Below are 27,595 nucleotides of genomic sequence, written 5' to 3'. Positions count from 1 at the left end.
AATGTAAAGGGTCTGCATTGCAACTGCAGGAGTCCATGGAAGCCCCGTACCCGTGAAAGACAAGTACCCCACACACATCTCTGCAGTCAATGCTTCTCCTGAAGAAGGTTTCCTGGTGGCTGAAAGCAGAATGCAATTTGCTTTTCATCTTAAAAAAAAACCTGCCAAACTAGCTGGAAGCACATAGCCCTGGCACTTACTTTGTTTCCTTGCGTCTCAGATCCTTTGAACCCACAATGTACAGATACTTCAAACTAAACAACCGGAGAACTTAAAGCTGGAGTGAACAGATGAAAATGCATGTATTAGACGCACTTCGAATACTTGGGTGATTGTGACTTCATCGCGATACCTTCTTCTGTGTCTATTCTTGACCACGGACTCTGGCAAAATAGTTGCTGCACTCTAGATGGTTTGGTGGCGAAGCAGGGGTCTCAACAATACAAAACAACATACTTTCATACACATGAGACAGTGAAAGGGACCCGCAAAAGTATCTCTTTATTAGCATTCGTTACATCACTGTGCCGCTTGGTAGCTGCTTCTGAACATAATGGTTTATTTATTTATTTGGTGTGTATGGCCTGGGCCAGGCAAAACTGCATTGGAATGCCCAAGGCTCCAGACAATACGAGTTTACTCTCTAAAAACAGGCCCAGGCTCGGAATAACATAAACTAGTGGGTAAGAGGTGCACTCATGCGTACAGACCAATGGCACGAGCAGCGCCTTCCACAAGAAGAACCTCTGACAGAGTGCTGGCTGAGCAGCCCACATGGCAAAAATAAGAGATTTGTATTTCCCTAAAAATGCACCAGTTGGGAATGAGTACAGCATTTCTACTCCCTAACTTACTGCTATCTTCCCAAAATAGGGAGTAAAACCATATGGAATGCATGTCACAATAGATGAATATATTACTTTGCAACAAAATGAAACATTCACCAAAACTGTATCGGGTTAAAACAAGACTTTTTAGTAAACACAGGACAAAATAAAACAGCATTGTGTATCTAAATACAATTTCTGGGGCAAAGGCCCTCATTACGAGTAAGGTGGCAACAATTGTAGTAAAGTGGCATTCATTCTAATACCACCACTTTACCGCCACACTACTGCACTGCCTTACTACAAGTTTTGGCAGCAAGGTGGGTGATTTACCACCATCAGGAAACTGGAGGTAATCATCTACCTTACTGCCAAAAACGAGGAATTACAGCGCACGGTAAATCCGCAAAAAATCCCCATGGAGTCCTATGGATTCCCAAAAACGGGGACTAACCCCACTGTGCTGCCACTCAAAATCCTGCAATAGGTCTATGTGGACAGAGCGGCCGTAATGGTAATCTATTTTGTCTGAATATTGGCGTCTTTACTGCCAAACTGTAGCCCAAATCATTCCAACATCTAAGTGCTGTGAAGCGTGGCCATGGCGGTTCAACTTTTGAATTTGGGTGGATTGTCCATGACTGGACAATCCAATTGTTAAGGATGAGTTAGTCATCACTTTTGATAGTTACTGGAAAGACATTCCCAATTTTTCACTACTCAACACACTAGAAGTGGTACAGCAGAGTCAGTGTGCTGCTTAATTTGCAGAAACTGCTCTGTAGGAATCTTGTGCGTATCTTCAGTGGGGTTACGTGACCCAAAAGAATATGGCCGCCATAACCTCAGGTCACATGATTTGACACTGTGCACCCGGCTTCAGGGAGTTCATCGTACTCTGGGCTGTCTTCTGCAGGAAGCTGAGGTCCAAGTTCTGAAAGCTCGGGAGCGCCCTGAAGTAGGATAGCTCTGTGTCAGCGGGCTCTTCTGGCTTCACCAAGGCCGTGACATCTTTGGATAGTTTCATGTTACTGCTGACCGCAGCATGCCGCTGCTGCTCATCTGCCTGGTTCTGGAAATGGGGAACAAGAGAGAGGCTGAATAGGCACATTATAGCTATTGGGAGCGTGTTTGCAAGATCTCATGAATTGCCTGGGAGGTGAGGGCAACTGTGTGTGGTAAGTATGGACAGAGACAGGAGAATGGTGATGGTCGATCTATTGAAATCTTGAGCATCAGGAGTGGCCGAGAAGATCCGTCTGCCTCTCTTTGCGCCCAACCCTTCTCCACCCTGATTCCGCGTTGCGTCCTGTGCTCTAAGCATGGACGATCACAACACTGTGTTGCATATTCGGATAAAATGCTACAAATCAGTCTACACTAGAACATTACAATATTATAAGGACCTGTCGGACCTCAAGTAGAATGCAAGGGTACAAATGTTGAGTGGAAGAATTGTTTTTCCAACAGATTCAGTCTAAGTTTCCCAGACATCCTCAATTTTCGTGTATGGTCCCATATTTTCAGCCTTTCCCCCAGATTGCCTATGTCCCCGATTTGCATTCTGAAGTATTTCTGGATACGAACATGATGATGCAGGAAAAGCAATTGCTTAAAGTCCTGTTGCACTCATGGCAAAGTCAATGAAAGGAGCCTGGACAAATAGCCAGAAGACTGAACACTAGGAGATGCATACTAAGCATGCTTAAGGCCTAGATGCCAATTTTCTGGTTTCCATTTCACTATTAAAATTGAAAGCCATTACAATTTAAAGTCACTGGTGCCAGGGGTGCACAGACACTCCCGCAGGGTCAGTGGGGCAGGTGGCCCTCCACCACCCTTCAGCCTCCTAACTGACTAAAGGTCTGCCTTTATCTAAGGGAGGTAGCAATATCGAGGCGCTTCACGAAACTATACACGGTTTGCCCTGTTGTGTTATTTTCCCTCTGAGCTGTGCCAGTGAGGCATGGCAAATGTCCCATGATTCAAAATGAGATTCAAATATGGCCCACTGATTGGATAGCATAATCATATTTTAAAATAATTAATGATCTTTTTCAAATTAGTACCTGGTGAAGGGGGGTGTGGCAGCCTCCCAGCCAATGGGGAGGCTCGGAACTGGGACGTTACCAGGCGGTAATCCCACCACCCTGAACCTCCACAGGGCTGGAGGCTGCCATCTCCCACGTCGGGGAATGAGGTAAGTAGCATGTCCCTCCTCCCCTCCTCCTCACATCCCACCCTCCCTGCCCTCACCCAACCCCCTTTACTTCATATTTCCCTCCATCCCCTCCCGCCTCACTTACCTTTATCAGTCTGGTTCGGATTGGTAGCAGATGCGCCAGGTACACTTTTGTCCCTGGCGCAAACGCTCCGGATCTGTGACAAACCGCCATGGAAAGGGAGAAGGTACTACGTGTAGTCCCTTCTCCCTTTCCATGGCAGCCATCTTCTTTGTTTACTTTTAAAAACTTTTTTCAGTGGCCGCCATGAAAAGGGAAAATTGACTTATTTATTTTTGATTGCGAAACGCCATAGCATCCCCCAACCGAAAAAATACACTATTAGTACCCCGGTCTAACGGGTCAGAGTACTAAAAGCAATAAGCCACTCGACAGGGGGCACTACTGCATCAGGTAACTCCCTCCTCCCCGTCTCCGGACTTATTGCTTAAATATGAAACCCATCTATTTGTTTGCGCTTGTTCTTAAATAGGTCTATCTTGTCTCTGTTTTTGGCTCAAGTACCAGTTGCATGGGTTGTTACAAAAGTCTTGGGAAAGTTCTTAAAAACTGCTCTATTTGGCCCCATTTAAAGTACATATATTCAGTGCAACCCCAAATAAGATGTGTGACTCACATGCCGCTGGGTCTGTGATGCGAAGACTTGCTGTCCCCCAGATTTGCTTCATATAAATATACTAACCTGACATCAGACGGGGGAATGTTGTGTTGCCACTGTACACATTGCTTGTAGTGTTGCACCCTTCCAAAACATTTCTGCATTTTCACCTGAATAAGTAACGCCGGTCGGGTGCGGTTTTGAGCAGGGTCTTACCTTTGGCAGATGGTACTTCTCCCGGAAGTGGTCTCTCATAACCGCTCTCTCTGCTTTCTTCTGAGCATAGACAGCATCTCGTTTTCTCCTGAATTGTGAAAGAAAACACAAAATGAAAAGATTGTGTAACCAAAGAGCAAAGATAAACACTTGGCAAGCCTGCCTGCCCACGCACAGCTAGAAGAGCTGGCTAAGAGCCAGTCGCAGCCTCTAACTGGCACTTCGGACCGTGGCAAGCTATTGGGGATAAGGCAAAGCCTGTCGGTAATCAGTAAAAAAAACTGCCACAAAAAAGAAAAACAATCAATCATTAAAATCATGGATATTTTTAATCACAATATTTTTGACACAGAAATTATGACAACTTATGTTTTTCCGATAGTGTTTTAATATGGAACCCCGACAGTCACATGGCATTCGTTAGCCTTCTCCACAAAGGCTGGTAGAGCTCGGATATGGTCAGCTCCATGGTTTTAAATGGGCTGGGGTTAGCCGGGGCAAAGGGATTTGCCACCGCGCCAGAGACCTACGTGACATGTCAATCCTGTCAACAAGAGACGGCAGCATATGTGTAGGTGAATACGCTCAAGGGCCCTAACACACCCAGGCACACCAGCCCCCAATTCAAGAGCTGGGTAGGAAGAAAGAGGACATCACACAGATACCCACACCAGCCAGAAGGAGCTAACAAGGGCTTAATATGGATGTTTACACCAGCCAGATGGCGTAGGAAGCATCAGCTGTACGAGAGAACAGCTTTTCATTAAGAAGTCTATCCCTGTTTTGCACACTGAATAAATTCGTCTGAATGAAGTTTGGGGTTAGAAGATTAAGGATCATTGAAACCCCAAAGATCCATTGTCCTGACAAAGGCCTGCTTGGAATTGACGAGGGATGAGCTCTACCATCTGATGTACATGCCGAAACGCAGTGTGTCGACACAAAATTTCTTGGAAAATCCTTTGGTAAAATGAGATTGGGATAACGGACAATATATATGCCACAGAGATTGAGAAAGGCAGGAACAATATTGAGACAGTGAAAGACTTAGTGGCCCATAAGCAGATGCATAAGTGAATTTCTGTACTTGAACACACTGTCTGCGATTGTAAGATTCAAGAGAGAAGAGTATTGTTTTTTTTCCCTGCTTTTGAAGCTCTGCATGTAGATTTTCTGAAATCAATTGAATATCTGTAAATATCGCTGTTGGTTAATAATTGAACCTGTGGTCCAAGAGAAATGCCTGTTTTGTATACTAACCCAAGATGAATGTGATACATTTATGTATGTAAATATGAAGTGTATGATATAACACATGCTTTTAGCAAAATCACACTGTCCACGGAAGGGGTGTGTGATAAACTAATAAATAAGTGCATTTTGATATATGCAAAAAAAGCAACAAGAGTGTGGGACGATCTACTGTTTGTTCGCCTGTTGAAATTATAGTCAACAGTTCTCTGCTAGTTTGGGCCTCGAGCATTTGAATACAGGAGAAGGTGGTAGTCTGTGATTTTTGTTTTTGATAATGTTATTACCCACGTTATGTCACAGACCCCTCTAAAAACAAAAACTAAGGGTTCAACCTATTGTATACATAAGTCCTCCCGTCCATTCCAGGGCTGGACTCAAATTAGCGGGAAAATTAAGCCAGAGAGAGAGTATCTGCCAGAGAGCAGGAAGCTCTGGCCTGCGCGGACTCGCAACTGAAGGGAACTGAGGGGAACAGTCACAAGGAGCTAACAGCCCAGTAGTTGGTGCAGCAGATGGAGCCCCAAAGCAGTCCACACAGTGCTGCTGTTTCAGGTAAACCAAGACACCCGGAAAACATGGAACCACAGGAGTACCAAAGAGAAGTGAGAGAACTTGTGTGCCAGGGACATCCTCTGCTGATGCCGAAAACTAGCAACAGAAGAGGTACCGTAGGACAACAGAATGTGTAAACTGATGCAAGAGGAAGAACGACGGCCTGCAAGGATCATAATGACCGCCTCCAGGTCAGAGCAGCGCCGCTGGCTCACAGGTACATGGTAGTAACGAGCATGGAGGGCGATGAAGCCATACCAAAGCCCACACAGGGCCTTCCGATCTGACTAACCCAGAAGGGGGTGGAAGCAGTGACTGACCACACAGAGCTGAACAGGCCCGAAGACCACACAGGGCTAACAAACAAAATAACCCAGGAAGGGGTGAAAGAAATCACTGACTACATTGAGCTGAGTGGGCCCAAACCACATACAGGGCTGAGAATCTAAATACCCCAGGAAGGGGTGAAAAGAATAACCAAGCCCATCAGGCTAAGCAAGCCCGAAGCCCACACAGGGATAATGTTCTGAATACCCCAGGAGGGGGTAAGAGAAGCAATCAAAGAAACCAGGTTGAGCAAGCTCAAAGCACACACAGGGCTAACAATCCTAGAGGACTACCCTAGGAGGGGATAAGAGAGGCAACCAAGCAAACCAGGCTGAGCAAGCGCTAAGCCCACACACAGCTAACAAGCCAAATACCCCAGGAGCGGATAAGAGAAGCAACCAATGAAACCAGGTTGAGCAAGCAGAAAGCCCGCACAGGACTAACAACCCTATTATCATAGGAAGGGATAAGAGAGGCAAACCAGGCTGAGTAAGCCCTAGGCCCACACAGGACTAACAATCCAAACACCCCAGGAGGGATAAGAGAATCAATCAATGAAACCAGGTTGAGCAAGCGGAAAGCCCACACAGGGCTAAAAATCTGACTACCATAAGAGGGGATAAGAGAGGCAAGCAAGCAAACCAGACTGAGCAAGCCGTTTTAGGTGAAAAGATTTTTTTCTAAAGATCTTTTCACCAAAATACCGATTTCGAAAACCCACTTTGTGACTGCAATAATGGGGAATTTGGGTGGGGTGGAGGGACCCGGTAACATTTAAAAAAAGAAGAAAAAAATGCATTTTAATGTCTCAAGAGAAAAAGACCTTTACAATGCTGGTTTTCCGATCAATATAAAATCGGGCATTGTAAATCAGTCTTTTTCTCTTGAGACCTTTAAAATTAGGTCTTTTCGCATAGAACCGAGCAAGCCAGAGGCCCACACAGTGCTAACGAGTTGAATAACCCAGGAAGGGTAAAGAACGCACTTTGTTTTTGTTGGATACATCAGTCTCCATTCTTTGGTAGACTATCCCAGGAGAAGCGATAAATGGGAACGTGTGCAGACTACCTGGCGAGGACATAGACTTGACCCAGTGGTGGAGTGGAGAGGCATTTGTTGTGTTTATGAACTGTCCTACGAACTCGAGGATGCGGAAAGAAAACGTAAGAACTGTTTGGGTTGGGGTCAGAAAACCAGGCACCACTTCGGTTAATCAAGAGGGAGTAATCATCTTTTTTTCTGTCTTCCTTTGTATAGTGGTAGGATAGATGGTAGGTTAGCATAGGTTTGGACAGAGGACTGAATTTATTTATCTGACATCCTGACGATCACCTGTTTTTATTGTTTTCTAGCATGGGGAATCCATCATAAAAGTAGGTTTAGAAAAGGTTTCACTTATTTCTTTAATGAAGGATACTGTTTAAACATGTCCTCTTGTCCTAAGCCTGACTTACCACACCACTCAGATTTTAACATCAAACATCATAAAAACGAACACAAATCTAGACACAAAGCCCTTTGAGAGCACCATTCTCACAAAGCAGCCTGACCTGCGAAATATGCCTATGCACAACACTTAAATCAACAGAACCTTGCATATCAGAACCCAGTAGGATTAGTCTCCTCAACTTATTCTCCCCATCAGATGTATGCCACTGACACCACCACGCAATCATCATGAAATGGAACCCAGAACAGAAATAACACCGCATCTAGGTGGCTAACAACATGTCCTGCACTCTACCGCTTCAGTATAGCCCAACCATTCACAAATAGGACTCCTCCATAGCCAGACCCCACTTCCATTTTCCCATCTAACCAACGTACCTTTCTCTCTACTAGCACCCTTTAGCTACACGCAGAGACCACAACAGATGTGTTGGATGTATGTTTCCTAGGACCACCCCAACCACCACAGGAACCTGGGGGAGCATCCCAGAACTCACTGCATGGCCTGATACATCTTCTCCTCTATCACATACTGCTCCTTGCCAGGGGCTCTCCCAGTGCTCCAGCACCCTCATATAATAGATTTCAAGTTGCACCCTCTGGATAGAGCACACACCCAAGTGTCCATGCCCCAAACCACATGGAACCATGCCAGCACTAAGGACTCTGATGCGTTCACCTCACACTCATCAATGCCACCTGTTTCACACCAGGCACTCTCACTTATAGCCACCCCCTCCTTTCCTGGCACAACCACAAGCAACAAAGCCAACACAAATTTCATAGCTGGGCTTTCCAGGACCAATTTACATGACATTAGGTAGACATAACGATTGTTACAGAACTTAGAGGAGGGAGTTCTGCCATGAAGCACAAGATCAAAACACAAACATATTATTGTTGTTAAACTTGAAATAATGGGGGAAAGATAGATGGATCATTGTTAAGGGTTATCTGTTCAAAATACAGAGTGAGCACTTGATGGAAGACCATTGAACTGTCATGTTGGGAGTTGAAATATGTACGTTTGATTGGGGTGCAATTCAGGGTGCTGCGGGTCAGACCTTGAAGGTATATGATGAAGGGGATGTGTGGGGTAGATTGCAGACTATTCATTCTGGTTGTTATTTGTTATGCACAATTGATTTAAAGCTACATCAGGAAATGGTGATAGAATGTGGTCAATAAAAAGCACACACTAAAACACTTCTAAGACCAAATGCTTATGGAAACCTTTTGAGGGCCTTTGTGCAATCCTTGAACATAAGTTACTTTTCTTAGGGTGTATAATAACTTAATGCAAACCTTGTATTTTCTTGTACCTCCTCTGAGCTTGCATAATGTCACCTTTTCAATAAATGCAAACAGATTGGTAAAATATATGCTTACTTAAACCAGTTTGACCCTTATTTGTTTGTGCCCCTACCTCGCCCACCTAGTTCTATTTGTTACCCATGGTGTGCCCCTCCTCAGTGCTCTAACTGGCACCTGAAATCGGGGGAAGCACTCTCTGGGGGCGTGACCTCAAAGGGGGCATTGTCTAATGGGCAGCCGGTGGCTTAGGTAAGTGCTACCAAACCCCGCCAGGCAAACCTTTGCAGCGATCATCACCCTTGCGCATGTGGTGCGAGGGTGATGATCCCTGCATCTCTAAGTTAAAGGGATTCCTGGCGGGACGGCACCACATCTTTTCTTTCTTAATGGAGGCGCGGCTGGCACCACTATTAAGGAAGACAGGGCATTTTTTATAAGGCCTGAAGCTTTCACACATGAGCGAGAGCTTCAGGTTTTATACAAAATTAGGCTTTGGCATCTAGCAGCCTCAGTGGCTGCGGCTAGCAGGGGACTTTCCGGAACTCCGACAGCGCCCCGTCTCAGAAAGATTTTTCGGCGACTGCCGGGCTCTGCCCTGTCTAGCTCCGGCCCACTTAAAGCCATTCCCGCTTCTAATATTGATTTCTAGAGATGCCACTGCTTTGAGTTGGTGGTTCAGGCGAACCCAAGATACCCGACTGCCATAGGTAAGGATTAACAACAGATTGGTAATTGTGGCTTGTCCACGACTTCGACAAGAGGGGGCGATGGAGAATGCAAGCTATTGTGCGTTAGTGATAGATGTGTTAACCCGCCTCCGGTTCTTATGCAGAGTGTCAAATCACCCACCAGACACTGTGAAAAGGCTGTGTGTTATTTATGTGGAAGGTCATGACACGTAGCAGGCTATTACATGAGGTAAATCCATGAAAGTGGTTTGCTTATTAGATAATGAGTGTGTGTGCTCGGGTCATGGTACTGTTTGCTGTCGAATCCACACTTTGGACAGAGTATAGTTGTGCTCAAGGCTCCGACTATGCCCTACTCAAGGGCTTAACATGTTTCTTTAGTCAGGGATGCAAAGATGTAAAAACGTCCTGGATCAATAAGCCATTTATAAACACCACCTGTCCCCAACACACAGAATCTTAAGAACCCATCTCCCACTCTCTGTCTCCCTTTCACTCCCTCTCTGTTTCCCTATTCCCCTCCCTCTCTCTTTCCCCTCCTCATACTTACACAAGGGTTGGATGCCTTCCACTGAAGGATTTTTGGCAATTTATTGGTAAACGGAACAAATATAAGCCTGTTAAAATGGCAATATTGGTCGAAACTTGCATAAGATTTAAACACCATTTTACAAGCACAGACACTTTCCTTTTATGTAATTATTTGTGTCACATTTTATTATGCATTTTAGAGTGATTGGGGTCGATTTTTTGAATTTTACAAAAAAAAGTAAGACCTTACTTTAAAAATCTTCTAGACTTCATTTCTTGTTATCTGATGGTTATGCTGTGTTTTTAAATTGCCGGCACGTTGTATTGAGTGTTTAAACACTCCACTAGCTCGATTTAATTTTTGCTCCTCGTCAGCACTCTGGAACTACATTTCCCTTTGGGATTGTAGTCCGAGTGCATATTTAGTCTTCTATCAAGCGCGTCAGCGCCAGCGTGTCTGAGGCAAGCCAAGTAAGTCTGCGCAAGTCTGCGCATGTGTGCTTGCCCGATGCATACATCATCTTTACAGGATTCCTGTGACCGTTTAACCCTGCCTTGTAACAGGTATGGTAGTTTCTTTGGTAAATGTCGTCTTATATGACAGAGGAATCGCAGGATATGCTATTATCATCAATGGACCAGAGCTCAGCCAGGCATGCGATTCTCACTGAATATTTAAATATGTATGCTGGTGATCTTATAGAGACAAACATAAAAAATAAACCCGGTACCATTGTAGTGGAAGAAAGTCCATGCAATATTCCAGAAATGACAATTAGTATCCAAGAAAGCACCCCGTTGAATGTGAAAATTGAAAAATTTAACCAGACTTTACTGCCTGCCATTAATCCTCCATTAGTGCACAATGAACCTATACTGGAGCTTGTCTCTACCTATAAGGCCCCTATAAAATTGGAAACTATTTCCAGCATGAATATGCGTATGGAAGATACTGGTAGTAGGCCCTTGAAGCCAGTTTCTTTGTAAGGCTATACATTGAGGCTCTTTGGGAAAATCCACCATTGATATACATGACCATATATTAGATAAAAAGGTTGATATCATGTTATTGCTGGGACGTGGCTTAAAGATTTGAACGGACTGGTTATTGATTTAGCCACACCAAAAGGCTACATGTTTCTTGGGCAAAATAGAGATGTAGGGATTGGTGGAGGAGTTACACTCATTGCTAGAGAGGATTAAAATCTGTTTAGATCCTCTGCAACTTATCAGGACTGTGAGATACTCCATCAAAAAACCACCTCCTCCCCTGTACATTGTACTAATCTTATTTTGATTTACCAACCTCCTAACAAGATGCCCAATTTTCCCAAAAATCTTATAAATATATTAGTAGGTCTCAATAAACCTAACTCCTAAACCCTATTGATGGGGGACATCAATAGATAGAAAGGGAATGTGTCTGATAAAGACGCCCTCCTGCTTGAGCGAACTCTAAAAAAAAATTATATTACGGTTCATAACAAGGCACCTACGCACATTAATGGAATGTTTTGGATTGGGTTGCCTCAAGGAAGTTACTGATTAGCCCAATTACTATGGAACCCTGTATTTGGTCCGATCATCTGTTTATACATTTTCGGATCACTGTGCCAGAAAAAACAGGCTCTGCAATGTAAAGCACCTAAGAGCATTACTAGTAGAAACCTCAAGAATATACTATCAGAAGACATGGACAAATGCCTACAAGGCATTTTATTAAAAACCTCAGACTTGGATTCCCCTCAGATTCTGGCTGTAAGGTATAGTGTTGATTTAGAGGTCATGTTAAATAGTATAGCATCCATGATGACAAAATTAGTCCGGGACAAATCTAATCATCACAATTGGTTTTCCCATGAATTAATAAAGCTTAAACAAAAGAAACGGAAGACAGAAGGCTGCTGCATTAAAAACAAAACCGAAGAAAATAAGACTACCTGGAAAATTATGGAGAAACAATATAAAAAGGGTATATATGAAGACAAGAAAAATCTATTTCAATGGGAAAATTCAGATAACAATATAAAAACACTGTTTGAAATCTTGAGAGGCCTGGAAAAACCCCATCTTAAGTGGATATGCCTTGCCCCACGACAGAAGATTTTTCATTAATGCAAAAAGCATTCGCTAATACAATTGCAAAGGCACATGCTTGCCTTAGAGCCAGTCTCTGATGTATTATCTGGACCAGTCTTAAAAACCGATGTGGTTAGTGGCCATCTGTACAGTTTTTCACCTATTCTTATTCCAGAAATGGAGAAGATCTTAAAGAAAATGCACTCCACATCATGTCCTGGTGACACCACTCATTCTAAAATAATTTTAAAGAATACTACCCTTTTTGCACCTTTTTTTAACGTGTTTTACCAATGCTACATTCCTCCACGCGTCCATTCCAGATTGTGTTAAGAAAGTAGCCGTCACACCATTGTTGAAAAAGGCAGGACAAGACCCCAAAGATGCCAACAATTGTAGACCAATCACTAACGTTCCATTTCTTTTAAAAAGTGTAGATAAAATAGCCACTGTTCAACTACAGGATCAGTTGGTTCATGTGGAAATACTACATCCTAGACCATCTGGCTTTAGATCTAATCACGGTACGGAAAGATGGTGCTAATCGACCTCCAGACACAGATGCTGGACATTGTACAGGAGAGCAAAGCAGGGCTGCTGATGTTGTTAAACCTCTTAGGAGCCTTTGATCTTCTGGACCAAACCAAACTCTAATGGTGCTATCTTCAGTAGAACAATGTTCCCCTTCAACCATTAAGTGGATTGATGGGTTGCTCTGCAACAGAAAATCCAGAGTCTGCTAGGAACAAGTGTTCTGTAACTACGAAATTTCTACTTGTGGAGTTCCTCAGGGCGCCTGCTTGTCTCCAGCCCTTTTTAATGTCTATGTGCTTCCTCTATGTGACATCCTGGACACGAAAGTAGCCAAATTCAAAAACTACGCTGATGACACGCAGCTGCTGTTTAACTTGAGTGGCGACTACGCTAAGGACTCTATGAAGATCTAGGATGTTTATAGGCTTGTTAAAGAATGGGTGACAACCAATAGTCTTTGCCTTAATGGTGCTAAAACAGAGTTATTGATATTTGGATTCCCCCAGACTATAACGAAACTCGATCCTTGCTTTGCTAATTTCTTAATTAATGGCCATCATATAGATGCCCAAAATAAAGTCAAGACACTAGGTGCGATGCTGGACAGTTCACTTGGAGTGGATGCCCAGGTGGGCAGAGTAATTAAGAAATCCCAGTACCACCTTAGATTGTTGAGGCTTATGAAGCCATACATGACAAATAAAAACTGTGAAACATTAGTTCGGGCCATTATAATGCCTATCTAACAATTTGCAGCCTTGAGTAACTGGCTCCTGGCGAATCCACACTTATGAGTTTAGGGAAGGTTGGCATGCAAAATAAATCATCGCAGTTGTGAGACTGCTACACAGCAAAAAGACAGAATTAGTGAGAGGGGGATAATCATTATTTGCGCCAACTTTAGTCTTTATATAATTCTTCCAGTTCTTGATATAGAAGTAACTTTCAATGATAGATGGTTATTAAATTAGAGAGGTATTTATTTTCGGACTCTGTGTTCAAACTCTCAACACGTGTTTCACCATTCAGAAGATCCTAAATGGCTTATCAGGAGAGATTTACTATATGTTGCTAAATGTTAATCCTGAGAAAATTTAAACAATAGATGACATTTAACAAAAACATGTTCTTTTATGCTAAAAAGAAAGAAGAGTTAAATTCAAAATATCATGCTTCAAAATTGTAGCTTACCCATTAGTCAGGTTTTTCCCATATGAAGCATCCTTATTTTCAAAAAAATCAAACAAATATTGGTTCTTTTGTATTTTCACAAGTAAAAACTGGCAGTTTGCTATTGTGTGCCCCAGAAACAAGAAGAAAAAAAGAGAAAAGCGAGAAAAAAAACAAATTAGTGGAGGGTTACTCCAAAAGGGGGAAGAAAGGGATACGTTTGTGGTTAATGTATTGCACAAGCGTTTTCTAAGTTATGCTTACCTTAGGTTAGGGCTTCAAAATTATACATTTCAGGCTTAAAGATTCGTCTTTTCGCTCCCTGATGCTTCCTGTTGGAGGCATAATGTGGAAATGGCAGCACGCGCTTTTTAAAGTGCATTTGTAGCGTGTTCTGATGTCATGCGCTGCCGCACGAGTGTGCGTGGCGCCGTCATGACGTCATCGCATAACGTCCTCGCGGCCCGCTTAATGCTCTCGCAGCCATTTTTGAAAGTGTTAACTGCAGTACATGCAAGAATCCCAAAATTGTGTTTCTTGAACATGAGATGTGTACATTAGCCCAACTTAATGATTTTTGTTAGAGATAGAGGCATATGGATAAAGATTCTATGATTTTAAGTTGAACTGTGGGATGGACTATTATAAAGGAGAGACTATTCCTCAATATTGTTTTAAGCAATTGAGCAAATGCAATTATCAAAATGGATGATGTATCTGGTATCCCTATAGATTAGATTTTAGGTTTAAATTTAAATTTGTGTGAGATGCATGAAAGGGAACGATATGGTGTAAAGGTGAAAAAGACAAAAGATTAAGGAATGACAATTTTAGAAGAGAAAGATTTTTAAAGAAAGAGTGTGACAAAATTTAATTTAACAATAGCTAGTTACAACTTTCCAAAATTTCTTTTATACCATTAAAGCCAATTATACATCTCTGAGTCACAATTTAAGCGATTGTTGCATGTGTCCATTTCACAAATCCAATTTGCTTCATATTTCTGTAGTAGGTTTTCTCTGTTTCCTCCTCTCAGTGGCTTTGTAATGTTTTCCAAAACAAACACTTTAAGATTTTCAATTTTAAAGTCCTCATGGTCTGTGAGCACATGTAGTGATAGAGGATATCTGAGGTCCTTGTTCCTTATTGCCCTAAGGTGCTCAAAGATTCTAGTTTTTAATGCTCTTATTGTGCTACCTATATAGATTTTCATGCACGTACATTTGATTCCGTAAACTACATGTGTAGTGTTGCAGTTTATAAATTGTCTTATATTTTTCAGGTATACATTTGGAAGTGGAATGTCTTTCATTCCTTGATGCATCAGGGGACATAGTTTACAATTGCCACATTTGTAATTACCCATTATCGGCTTTTGTGTGAATATTTACGATGGTAAGATTTTGTGATAGGGCTCAGGAAGCTGGTGCTTATTTTTTTTTATTGTTGGTGCCTGACGAAAACAGATGCTTAGCTGGTCCTCCAGATATTTCTTGACATTAGGGTCTGTCTCAAGAATGTTCCACTGTTTTTTAAGTATTCTAGTAATTGTTTTTGCTTCCGTATTATAAGTTGTAATGAACTTAGGTTTTGGAAAATCGTGGCCACCTTTGGTTTATCAGTTAGAAGAAAGTTCATAGAGACATTTTCTGCTTTGCGTACTTATTTCTCAATTATTCTTGGGTGGTATCCATGTTGTTTGAATTTTAGCACAGTATTATCTAAGCTCTCTTGGTATGTTGTGCGTGTGCTACAATTCCTTTTGATCCTTAAGATCTCACCGTATGGAATGTTGTTGATGACATGTTTTTGGTGACATGTTTTTGGTGGTTGGTGTCAGGGATGGCACTCTATTAAGAGTGGCACAGGACACCCAGAAAGGGTTTGGGTGATTGTGCCTAAATAAAGTGGACAGATAAGTACACACACAGCTGAAAGGAAAGAGAACGAAGAGTAGGCAAGAGTAGCAAGGAAAAAGGTACAGAATGAATTCCCTCTTGGGGTGTATGCAGATATAGGAAAAGAGTATTCCACGAACCTTAGGAAAACTCTAGCCTTCTGCACAGTTTGCTATAACAGAGGCCCTCGCTGTTTGCTCATAGCTTGGAACAACAGCTAAGGGTGTCTGTAACGCAGAAACGAGACAAGGGAAGGGGCAGAGGTTGCCCGACGGAAACCAACGGACAAGCTCTGTACAAGGGGTCTACAAACAGTACAAGAGAAGACACTGACAGATAAATCCAGGGAAATAGGGAAGTCGATAAGCAAACTAGCAGAAGGAAATGAAAGGAAAGCAGTACAACTGAATTGGACAGAGATAAAGAACTGAGGGTTGAAAATGAGAAAGAAAGCAAGGGAGCAGCAGTCAGGAAACAGGGGGCTGCAATAACTGAATGCAGGTAAACTGTTGTGGATAGCTTAGGGCTGTAGGGTACAAGGTAGAGAGCTCAGAGGAGCAGGACAGCAAGGAGCAGGCCCAGAGGAGCAGGGCTGTAAGGAAGGGAGCCCAAAGGAAAAGGGCTGTAGGCAGCGGAGTGAAAACAGGCTGCAAGGCAAGGAGCCCAAAGGACAAGGGCTGAAGGCAGAGGGGTGTAGCAATCTGCAAGACACGTGTACCAGAGGACAAGGGCTGTAAGCAGCGGAGAGATGCAGACTGTAAGGCAGGGAGCCCAAAAGGCTAAGGCTGTAGGCAGCAGGGTGTAGCAGGCTGCAAGGCAGGACGCCCCGAGGAGCAGGGCTGAGGCGGGGAGCCCAAAAGGCCCAGGGCGGAAGGTAGAAGGCAGCAGAGCGTGATCGGCTGCAAGGCTGGAGCCCGCCAGGGCACTGGAACAAAAGCAGGTGTAAGCAGGAAACAGCATACAAAGTTTGTGGCTCGAAGCAAAAAGGAGCTGGAAGGACTCTCAATGCAAGAGACTGAGCTCTCGCAGGCAGCAGCTTTTATACTGCCCAGCCCAGCACAGAGGCAGGCTAATTGGTTGCACCTGGCTCAGCACACCTGCAGACAATCGGCCACCTCCCTCTCTGTTCCTGAGCTGGTGGAAGCAGAGCAAATCCCTAGGGCTTCTGGGGATTGTAGTTCTGATGAAGAAAAATAGGAATAGCCAGGAATAGATGGTTATAGCCAAGTGCATTATGGTAAGTGTAGTTTTCTGGGAAAAATAAAAAAGCACCAAAGTCTTGCAAATGGGAAATAAAGTCCAAATAGTGAATAGCGGTTGATCCAAGAGTTTTCTGTAGATAAATGAATAACAATTTGTCCATATTGATCGCCAATGTATGCGCCCATGGCGCAGGCATGACAGTATGCCCCTCTCCAGGCCCCTCTCCAGGCTCCCTGAAGACTGACCAACAGGAAGAAGGTCTGTCACACCGTGAAAGAGTCTTATTCCGAAAAGGCACATCATGAAGCACCAAAAACTGTTTAAGGTTGTAAGGTGGGAGTCTTGAAAGGTGGAGACGGTATCAATGTGCTGAACCTTTGCGGTAGAAATCAGAAAAGACAAAGTCTTTTGAGCACAAAACCCAACAGAGTGTTCATGAATAGAGGAACTGTGAATGTCTGTTGCAGGTTCCATGGCAAAGCTTGCTTTGAAAGGCAACAGTAAGGTGGTGAAAGGTGGAGCCAGAGGCACAGCAGAGTTGGTTGCTTTAGGAAGGTTTTCCAAGGCATCAGACACAGCAATGGCAGAGTCAAGATTAGCCGCAGAAACGTCAGGAGTCACAGTGGCGGGTTCTCCATGATTTGTAGGAGTTTCAGAAGAGACCGCAGCAGAGAGATCATGAATGGCTGTGGATAGTTCCGATGCTGTAGCAACTGGGAGAGTGGGTGCCATAGAAGAACCAGCGGACAGTGACGCACCTGAGACTGATAGAGTAGAGTCTGGTAGTCGTAGTGCTGCAGAGGCGCCAGTAAGAACAACCGGAGCTGTAGTCCCAAAAGAAAAGTTGTTATCTGACTTAGCAACAGGTTCTGTCCTTGCAGGCAGAGAGGAAGGGGGTGCTTCTGCTGCGAAAAGAGTGATGTGAGATGCTGCAACAGTAGCAGATTTAGAAGTATTAGCAGGAGGAGCAGCAGAGATTGGGCTAGCAGATGCAGTAACAGGTAATAAGACAGATTTGGGGTCATGATTGGGTAGGCGTTCTGAAGGCTGATCTTCAAAGTCTGGTGTGCTCAAATTACTTGGTGGGTCTGGGGTATAGACTGATGGAAAGGCTGGATTCTAGGCAGGTACCGGGTTTTTCTTCAGGATTGGAATCGTGGTCTAGAGTACCAGAACCTGAGTTACTGTGGTTGGAAAGTGAAAGAGCTGTGTCAGACTTTAGAAGGGATGCATATGCTAAATTTAGGTCTTCCATCTGCTTGGTATAAATCTGTATCCTTTTCTGCGTGGCAATTCCAGGCCTTACCATGTCGATCTCTAAAGACAGTATTTCGGATGTAGGACATTGTGTCAAAAGGTCTGGAATATTGTGTCCCTTCATAGAATTTTTACTATGTAAATAAACAAAGTCATCATAGAGATCTTCGGTCTTTCTTTTAAGGCGTATGAGTTTTTCTTGTAGCAGGTATGTATCATTAGCCTGATCTAAAGCTTCAGAATCTGGTGTGGCAGAAAATTCGGTTGTAGCAATGGGAAGACTGACCTTAAGGTTATTGTGGTTGGTAGATACTGGGGAAGTATTAAGACCACCGATGGTCAGTATTAGTCTTTTGTACCCAGGACTAGGTGAACTAACCTCAGGATACATAATGCCGTGTCCTGTCAAATGAGGGTTTCCAGTAGACTGGGGAGCTTGCCAAGCAGATCTTGAACATATCACTCTAGCAACAGCGTACTCTGGTTTAGAGACCCCCACAATGAGTGCAATATCCTTGGCTGTAACAGTGTTAGAAAAATTATCAGACGCAGGAGTGTCTTTCTCTGTTTGGGCTAACAAGATCTGTAAGAATTCATTATCTTGCTGTAGCTCTTCAACCGTTAAGGACTGCAGATCATAGTTGCAAATGTCATAATAGTTATACATGGAAGAAGGGTCAGCAAGCCAGTGAGTGTAGTACCGTGCTTGTAAATCTTTGTTTACTAAGGCAAGACTGTTCTTTAGACTAAGGTTCTTGTTTGCGGTCTTTAGGGAAAGTATAGATTTTTGCAAAGGTTTCTTAACCCGAAAGGAAAGCATCCTTGGTCTGTGTGTGCCTTTCCTGCCAATGGAACAAGACATTTTTTGCTCTTGCATTCTGTCAGGGGTGGCACTCTATTAAGAGTGGCACAGGACACCCAGAAAGGGTTTGGGTGGTTGTGCCTAAATAAAGTGGACAGATAAGTACACACACAGCTGAAAGGAAAGAGAACGAAGAGTAGGCAAGAGTAGCAAGGAAAAAGGTACAGAATGAATTCCCTCTTGGGGTGTATGCAGATATAGGAAAAGAATATTCCACGAACCTTAGGAAAACTCTAGCCTTCTGCACAGTTTGCTATAACAGAGGCCCTCGCTGTTTGCTCATAGCTTGGAACAACAGCTAAGGGTGTCTGTAACACAGAAACGAGACAAGGGAAGGGGCAGAGGTTGCCTGACGGAAACCAACGGACAAGCTCCGTACAAGGGGTCTACAAACAGTACAAGAGAAGACACTGACAGATAAATCCAGGGAAATAGGGAAGTCGATAAGCAAACTAGCAGAAGGAAATGAAAGGAAAGCAGTACAACTGAATTGGACAGAGATAAAGAACTGAGGGTTGAAAATGAGAAAGAAAGCAAGGGAGCAGCAGTCAGGAAACGGGGCTGCAATAACTGAATGCAGGTAAACTGTTGTGGATAGCTGAGGGCTGTAGGGTACAAGGTAGAGAGCTCAGAGGAGCAGGACAGCAAGGATCAGGCCCAGAGGAGCAGGGCTGTAAGGAAGGGAGCCCAAAGGAAAAGGGCTGTAGGCAGAGGAGTGAAAACAGGCTGCAAGGCAAGGAGCCCAAAGGACAAGGGCTGAAGGCAGAGGGGTGTAGCAATCTGCAAGACAGGGGTACCAGAGGACAAGGGCTGTAAGCAGCGGAGAGATGCAGACTGTAAGGCAGGGAGCCCAAAAGGCTAGGGCTGTAGGCAGCAGGGTGTAGCAGGCTGCAAGGCAGGACGCCCAGAGGAGCAGGGCTGAGGCAGGTAGCCCAAAAGGCTAGGGCTGTAGGCAGCAGGGTGTAGCAGGCTGCAAGGCAGGACGCCCCGAGGAGCAGGGTTGAGGCGGGGAGCCCAAAAGGCCCAGGGCGGAAGGTAGAAGGCAGCAGAGCGTGATCGGCTGCAAGGCTGGAGCCCGCCAGGGCACTGGAACAAAAGCAGGTGTAAGCAGGAAACAGCATACAAAGTTTGTGGCTCGAAGCAAAAAGGAGCTGGAAGGACTCTCAATGCAAGAGACTGAGCTCTCGCAGGCAGCAGCTTTTATACTGCCCAGCCCAGCACAGAGGCAGGCTAATTGGTTGCACCTGGCTCAGCACACCTGCAGACAATCGGCCACCTCCCTCTCTGTTCCTGAGCTGGTGGAAGCAGAGCAAATCCCTAGGGCTTCTGGGGATTGTAGCTCTGATGAAGAAAAATAGGAATAGCCAGGAATAGATGGTTATAGCCAAGTGCAAGTCCAAGGTAAGTGTAGTTTTCTGGGAAAAATAAAAAAGCACCAAAGTCTTGCAAATGGGAAGTAAAGTCCAAATAGTGAATAGCGGTTGATCCAAGAGTTTTCTGTAGATAAATGAATAACAATTTGTCCATATTGATCACCAATGTATGCGCCCATGGCGCAGGCATGACAGTTGGAGGTTACAAATAAGAGACTATTTCCAGCAGTTGGCTTTGAGTAGAGTTTTGTTTGGATTTCTGAGTTTTCGACATAGAGCTCCAGGCCCAGATTTTCTATATTTGTAGGGCTGTCTTTTTTCGTAAATGTGAGATTATACTCATTGAAATTTAAGCAATTCACATATGCATCTAGGGTGTCTATGTCTTCTTCCCAGATGATCAAAATATTGTCTATGAACCTGCCCCAAAATGTTATGTTGTTAGTGAAGGATGCATGGTTCCAGGCATGTTTGATTTCAAAAAGGCCCATAAATAGATTGGCATAAGATGGGTCAAATTTCAACCCCATCGCTGTGCCTTGTAGTTGCCTAAAAATGTCATTGTCAAAACAGAATAAATTGTTTTCAAGTGAGAATTTGAGCATAGTTAGGATCATTTCATTTTGTTGTTTGTAGGAAATGGAACATGTTTTCAGAAAATGTCTGGTACTTTCTATTCCTTTAACATTCTGTATGCTGGTTTAAAGTGAGACTACATCCAGGGTGACAAAGCGAGAGTTGGGATCACAAGGTATGGAGTTTCACTGCTGAATGATATGTTTCATGTCTTTGACAAAAGAGGCTAATCCTGATGCAAGAGGTTGCAGATAGGTGTTGATGTATTGGGAGATTTTTTTCAGTCAATGACCCAATTCCGTTTGATAGGTCGAAGTGTTGGAAAGTTTATATCATGCTTGTGAATTTTAGGGAGGAAGTAAATAGTTGCCATGATGGAGTCCTTACTTAGCATATAGAGATATTCCTCCTCAGATAGAAGTGCTTGCTCAAACCATGATTTACTCATGAGATTCCATTGTTATTCAAAATCAAGTAGAGGATTATTAGCCAATTTCTGGTAGCAATTCTTGTCATATTGATGTAATTTTCCTTCATGTATGTAATCTTTCCTGTTCATCAGTATGATTTTGCCTCCCTTATCTGCTGGTTTTGTAATTACAGAATCATCTTTGGCTAGTGTATCAAGGGCAAGCTTTTCGCTTTTAGTTAAGTTGTCACGTGTCCTGGTTTTTGTGTTACTAAGATAATTGTCACGTATATCTTTGCTGACTGCCTTATGGAATAGATCAATGACGTTTTCTGTAGATAGGCCTGATATAAATTTTGATGTTGGTCTTAGTGTAGTTTCTTCTGTTAGGTTTGACAGTATTCCTTGTTCTTTTAGGAAGATATCAGTGGTATATTCCACTTCCCCTGTTATGTTCAGCAGGGATATTGTATTGTCAACAAGTGTTTCTGACAGTTCCGATTCTGGAAGTCTTGCTGTTGAAGAATGGGCATTTTTATTAAGGGGCCTTTTCAAAGAATTTCTTTAGCTTTCCAGTTGGGTTTGAAAAGTAGTTTCCTTCTTAGGCTGGGCTAAATGAAAGACCTTTACTTAGAGCTGATGTTAAGGTTTGTGTTACATGAAATTGGGAAAGATTGACAATCAGGTCTACCTCCTGTTCCCTGATCGTTGTGATCTTGTTTTAGCTTTCCAGTTGGGTTTGAAAAGTAGTTTCCTTCTTAGGCTGGGCTAAATGAAAGACCTTTACTTAGAGCTGATGTTAAGGCTTGTGTTACATGAAATTGGGAAAGATTGACAATCAGGTCTACCTCCTGTTCCCTGATCGTTGTGATCTTGTTTTGATCCATGGTTGATTTTCTTTTGTGTTTCTTGTTTCCTCCCCTCTTCCCTCTGAGGTGCTTGGGGTGAAGGTATTTTGTTTTGTTCCAAACGTTGGCATAGTATTTCTGTTTTGTTGACTGTAAGTGCGAGAGCTCTTTCTGTATCTCAAAGGTTCCTCTAAAAGAGGACAGTCTTGAGTATCAGATGGTGCCGGGTTAGGTGCAATGTCTATGTCTATTACTTGTTCAGTGGGTCTTGTGTCTGAGTCACTGGCTGTTTCTGTATCCAATGAGGAGGGTATTGATGAGTTACTTGCTCCCTGGGTTTTGGTCTTGTATCTATCCGCCTAGCTTAGATTATTGTAATGCTCTTCTGGGTGGAACTAATAAGAACAATATGCAAAAACTTCAGGTGCTCCAACATGATGCAGTACAGATCATTAAAGATGTCCCTAAAAGGGAATATCTTACCATAGCCAGGAGAGAACTTCATTGGCTACCAGTGTCGTCACATATTCTCTTCAAGATCAACACCATAACTCACAAATGCTTGCATTGTGCAGCTCCTATATATCTTAAGCAAAGTCTCCATCTACAACCTCAAAGAAGAGCTACTACATCCACTGACACCTTTCAGCTGTTATGTCCCAAGGTGAAGAGAGCTAGAGGGAAAGCATGGTCCTTCCCTGTTCGAGCTTCTCAGGCCGGGAATGGACTATCATCTGACTTGCACAAGGAGAAATGCCTCCTTAATTTTCAGAAACGATTGAAGACTCTCTTGTTTAACTAATGGACCCCTGGTAAGATATTCTCCTCTGACCTGTTTGCCCCTTTTGTGGTCGGTCTTGATGTGCGCCCTTATGCCTTTGGGCTTCGGCGTGTGATAAATATATGAATTTAAAAAAGAAATGATAAGATTTAAAGACCACTTTTCAAGGAGATTGCCTGGTCTCCCCAATTATATTGTGGTACAATTGGGGTAAAACGGCATATTGTAAAGCACATTCAGCTAGTAACACTGGTCAAAACTGGCAGGAATTATTAAGGAAATAACAAGGAGGGGGGGGGCCTGGGAGTCGCTGTGCCAGACATTAGTCGTGGTTACGAGTGCCTTACCCAGAATCTGTAGCTCACTACCTTTCACAGAGGAGAAATATCCAAAACATATCAGTCTTTGTCCTGCCCTGGGGCAGTCCTACACCAAAATGCTAGGCAATTCTCCTCTGAACAAGAGTACCAACAGCAACCGCAGACACATGTTTCGGTCTGGTTGTACCTCATCAGTAGCTTGGAGCTCTGCCTCTCTAAGAATAGTGAGCAAGGGGTCCATGCCTGGATTCCCCTAGTAACTTAGGGTGAGAACCAAAGTTATTTAAAATATGCAAATCACAAGGGGGGTCCTGCGAGTCCCTCTGCCAGACATTAGTCCTGGTTATGAGAACCTTACCCAGAGTCTTTAGCTCACTGTATTAAGGTCCACCTCACAAGGAGATCAAGTGGCAAATAGTTACTTTGAAAGGACTTTGTGCCAGTAACATTTTGCTTTACTTGATTGTACCTGCACACCACTTTAGTGGCATTTTGGAGAGTGTGACCAGATTCCATTAAACCCAATTTACTCAGCAGGGCCACGGTCCATTACTGAGGTGATAACAACCCGGCCGGGTGACCGACTCTACTGGTAATAGCCTACCACCAATTTTAGGACCTGTGCGAAGCCCGTTGACTAGGTTGTTAACGCCATTAGGACACAGTGCTAAATCCTACATATTAAAAATAAATGTACTTTACACATTTCTGTAGCACAACCATAATGAGCGATAAACATTGTCTTAAAGCACCAGGGAACGACAACCGGTATGCGACAAGTAAGGTTTTTAATCATTATTTTTTTTAAACAATTGCTTAAGCACCTGCATTTTGCACTCAGAGTTGCTTTTGGGTGTGCTGTTTAGGTCTAATGGGTTGTGATGGTTGTAGCGAAAAGGAGCACAGTGGTCAGACAGCTCTGAAAGCAGGTGTTGTATCTGTGGATAACGCCCGTGTTTCCCATTGAAGAGAACAGCGTCAGGTTCCATTATTCCCAGATAACACAGCAAGGCCAGATTCCATTATTCCCAGTTAACACCTCAGGACCAGAATCCATTGTTCCCATTTAACACTCCTTGGCATGCACAGCAGGGCCAGGTAGCTTCATTTTCATTTAACTTTGCAGGACTAGAGACTAATATTCCTAGTGCACTGCAGGGCCAGAATCCATAATTCCCAGTTATTAAAGCTGTGCCATATTCCTTTATTCCCACACACTGCTGCTAGAGATGCCATGCACGGCACATGCACCCAGTACTGACACTCAACTTAGGTCTGAAGTGACGTGAGCCTTTCTAAGCATACGGTCAGTTAACCTTACTGTGAATTGCATATCAGCGGGTTTACGTTCTCTGCCACCTGATGCTTGAATCTAGCCATCTACTCTAAGGGAAGGGTGGCTACATCAGGAGTTGGCACTAGGGCACCCTGATACTCTGACCTGTACCCTATTACCCAGGGAGTCCTGTAGGGACCATGGGCTTACTTCCAAGAGGAGGGATCCCTACTGCGAGGTAACCCCAGATGCTTTCTTGTTTTTTATGCACCTTTGACCTCCAGACCAACATTGACGTTTCTGGGTTTTGATTGACTTTGGCCAGATGTCTTGCTCTGACCTAACCTAGTGCTCCGATTGCTTTTCACCTGACTTCCTTCTGGGAGATAATTCGATTCCCTATTGCATGACCTTGCTTGATCCAGCCTGGATCTTCTTTCCCTATTTGGGGCTGGTCTCCTTGAACCTCCTGTTGTCTGTGTTGGAGGCTGGACCTCATGGACTGCAGAAACGACATACATGCATATTCATTTCTTTAGTGAAAAGAGCATATTGTGCCAACCCAGTTGCTCCCTCGGATTGTGGTCAGCTCCTGGCTCCATTTATTTATTTGTTTAAGGTTTTGTGGAGTGCCTAGTTGCAGTGAGAAGGAAGCACAGAGCCTATATAATACAATGTAGCCTGTCAAAAAGGAGGAAACCAGAGGAAGACAGGCAAGGGACTAGGATTATTAGGTGGATGTGGACATCAGCCAGTCCTTATGTTTGCAGGAGGATCATTTGAAATACAGCTCAATTCTGATTTCTAATGGGAGATTGTGCCAACCAAAGTTTGGAGCTGCTGACAGCAGCGGGGCGGCCACCATGCCGATTTCTGCTGAGCTCTGGAGGATGAGTATGTTCTGATTGGCCAACCACTTACTTCCTGTAAGGATTATGTGCCTCATTACGAGCATGGAGGTAATGAAAATAGGAAGGCAGAATGGTATTACTGGCATCATTAACGGCTCTGGGCCATTACGACCCGACAACCTGCCAATACCGCCACCGCACGTACTGTGCCCCTTCATACTGGCATGCACGCGTACACGTGCCCTTTCGCGGCGGAAATACTGGGATGCAGGTAATAGGAGGACATCACAAGTTACGCAGGCATGCACTTACTGGCATCCGAAGGCGGTAATTAGGGCCTGCATGACAGCGGCAATACAGGCTTCGCGGACCACCCATAAATAGCAACCTGCAGTGTGGGCAACTGCCAAAGGTGCACACAATCACCACAGGTGGAGTCAATGGAGCCTGTCCCAGTACAAAAGGAGTACACCCACACACCACACCCCTTCCCACACCAAAATGATACCACTAGCTGTTGCAATCATGGGGCTGGAGGACATGCCTGTACTGCTACAACTACAGCAACAACAACTACAGCTACAACAAGAGACAGCACAGAGGAGAAGCAGGAGGAGAAGGAGGGTGAGACAGGCACAGCAAGTTCCACTAGTGCCGCTAGTGGTACCACGTAGGCAGCCACCAATCCCTCGTATCAGAACCAGTCCATTCAATCTAACCCCTGAGCAGATCCACACCCTGTACCGGTTTGACCGGGACACCATCACCACCATAGTGGACATGATACACAACAACATCGTCAGCCTCATAGAAATAAGCACTGCCATCCCCCGCTACTAAAGGTGGTGTCTGTGCTCCACTTACTGGCCACAGGCACCTACCAGCACACAATGGGCCAGCTTCATCGTATATCACAACCACTCTTTTCACGCATGCTGACCCAAGTGCTGGATGCCCTTCCGAAGCACGCTAGCACCCACAGATCCCTACCACGGACTGCCCAGGAGCTTGCAGACACTAAACTAGGCTTCAATGCACTGGCAGGCAAGCCCAATTGCGTTGGTGCCCTCGACTGCACCCATGTCGAATTGGTTGTCCCTCATGCAATAGAGGCGGTGTACCGCAATTGCAAGCAATACCACTCCATCAATGTGCAGATGGTATGTGACTCCTGCAAGATCATCACACATTGTTGCGCCCGATATTCCAGATCTCCACATGATGCCATGGTGCTGAGTAACTCCACGCTACCCCGTCACATGGAGCGACTTTCTGAACGACGTGCCTGGCTGCTCGGTAAATTGCCTGACTGGGCCATGTCAGTGCATCGGGGTGGTGAGGTGGGGGGATGTATACTCCACCTGGGTGGGGTTGGGGGGGGATGCATACTCCACCTGGGTGGGATTGGGGGGGTTCATACTCCAGGGATTGGGCGGTGAGTGGACCATGCACTCAGAGCTAAACACTGTTGACCTGAACATCCTGTCAGGACTGGCTGGGTTAGTAACAGGAAGAGTTTGTACATAGAATTAACATTGTGCTTGCCCAAGTTAAGATGGAGAGAAAGAAACTTGATTTGATTGGTTAAAGGAACAATGATATGTTTGGTTTGCCTGATTGGTGGAGAGGACAATGGGTTTGATTCTTGGGAGGTGAGCAAGATTCTAAACCGCCTTTCATCCAGAGAAATTCAGTGGCTGGTTGTACATTAGTTAAGCTCCTTAAGTAAGGCCTTTTCAGAGCTCAGAAGATCTACCAAAGAAGTAAGAATATCGTTTGCTGATCCAGTTTGAACAAGAAGTCATCAGGTGGGATCGTTCCTTTAAAGATTTTAAGATTGTCACAGTGAACTTTCATTTTCTTTAGAAGAAAACTTAAAGAGTTAACAAATTTCAAAGTCATTTGAGGAAAGAGACATTTACAGTTAAAGTTATTATAAGGAAGACAAGCTTGAAGATAACGCGTAGGAGTTTAAAGTAATTAACTGCGTGTAATGTTCTTAAAGACTGTTTAATGTGTGCGCGAGCTCGCAAGTCGTTGTTTACGTGTTTTTGAAAGCACGCAGGTATTCAGAGCGATAGAGCGCGTGTCCAAATAAATTGAGCGAGCAAATTTTAGCGCGTGTACATTTTTAACGTGAAAGACATTTCATGAGAAA

At 44.0% G+C, this 27,595-nt stretch overlaps 1 protein-coding gene across 1 annotated transcript in view; it reads right to left on the bottom strand.

The window, feature by feature from the left end:
* Positions 1 to 477: 477 nt before the first annotated feature.
* LOC138579855 (complexin-3-like) overlaps positions 478 to 27,595 on the bottom strand; it is a 123,473-nt gene continuing 96,355 nt past the window's right edge. The window contains exons 3-4 of the mRNA XM_069650087.1: positions 3,885 to 3,972; positions 478 to 1,899 (exon numbers count right to left, since the gene is read on the bottom strand). Coding sequence (XP_069506188.1) covers positions 1,678 to 1,899; positions 3,885 to 3,972 — 310 coding nt within the window. The 3' untranslated portion in view covers positions 478 to 1,677. The remainder of the gene's footprint in view (positions 1,900 to 3,884; positions 3,973 to 27,595) is intronic.

This window comes from Ambystoma mexicanum, chromosome 1p (genome assembly GCF_040938575.1).
Source record: "Ambystoma mexicanum isolate Mex_15411 chromosome 1p, UKY_AmexF1_1, whole genome shotgun sequence".
Taxonomy (NCBI): domain Eukaryota; kingdom Metazoa; phylum Chordata; class Amphibia; order Caudata; family Ambystomatidae; genus Ambystoma; species Ambystoma mexicanum.
This window is presented reverse-complemented; position numbering and strand designations above follow the sequence as displayed.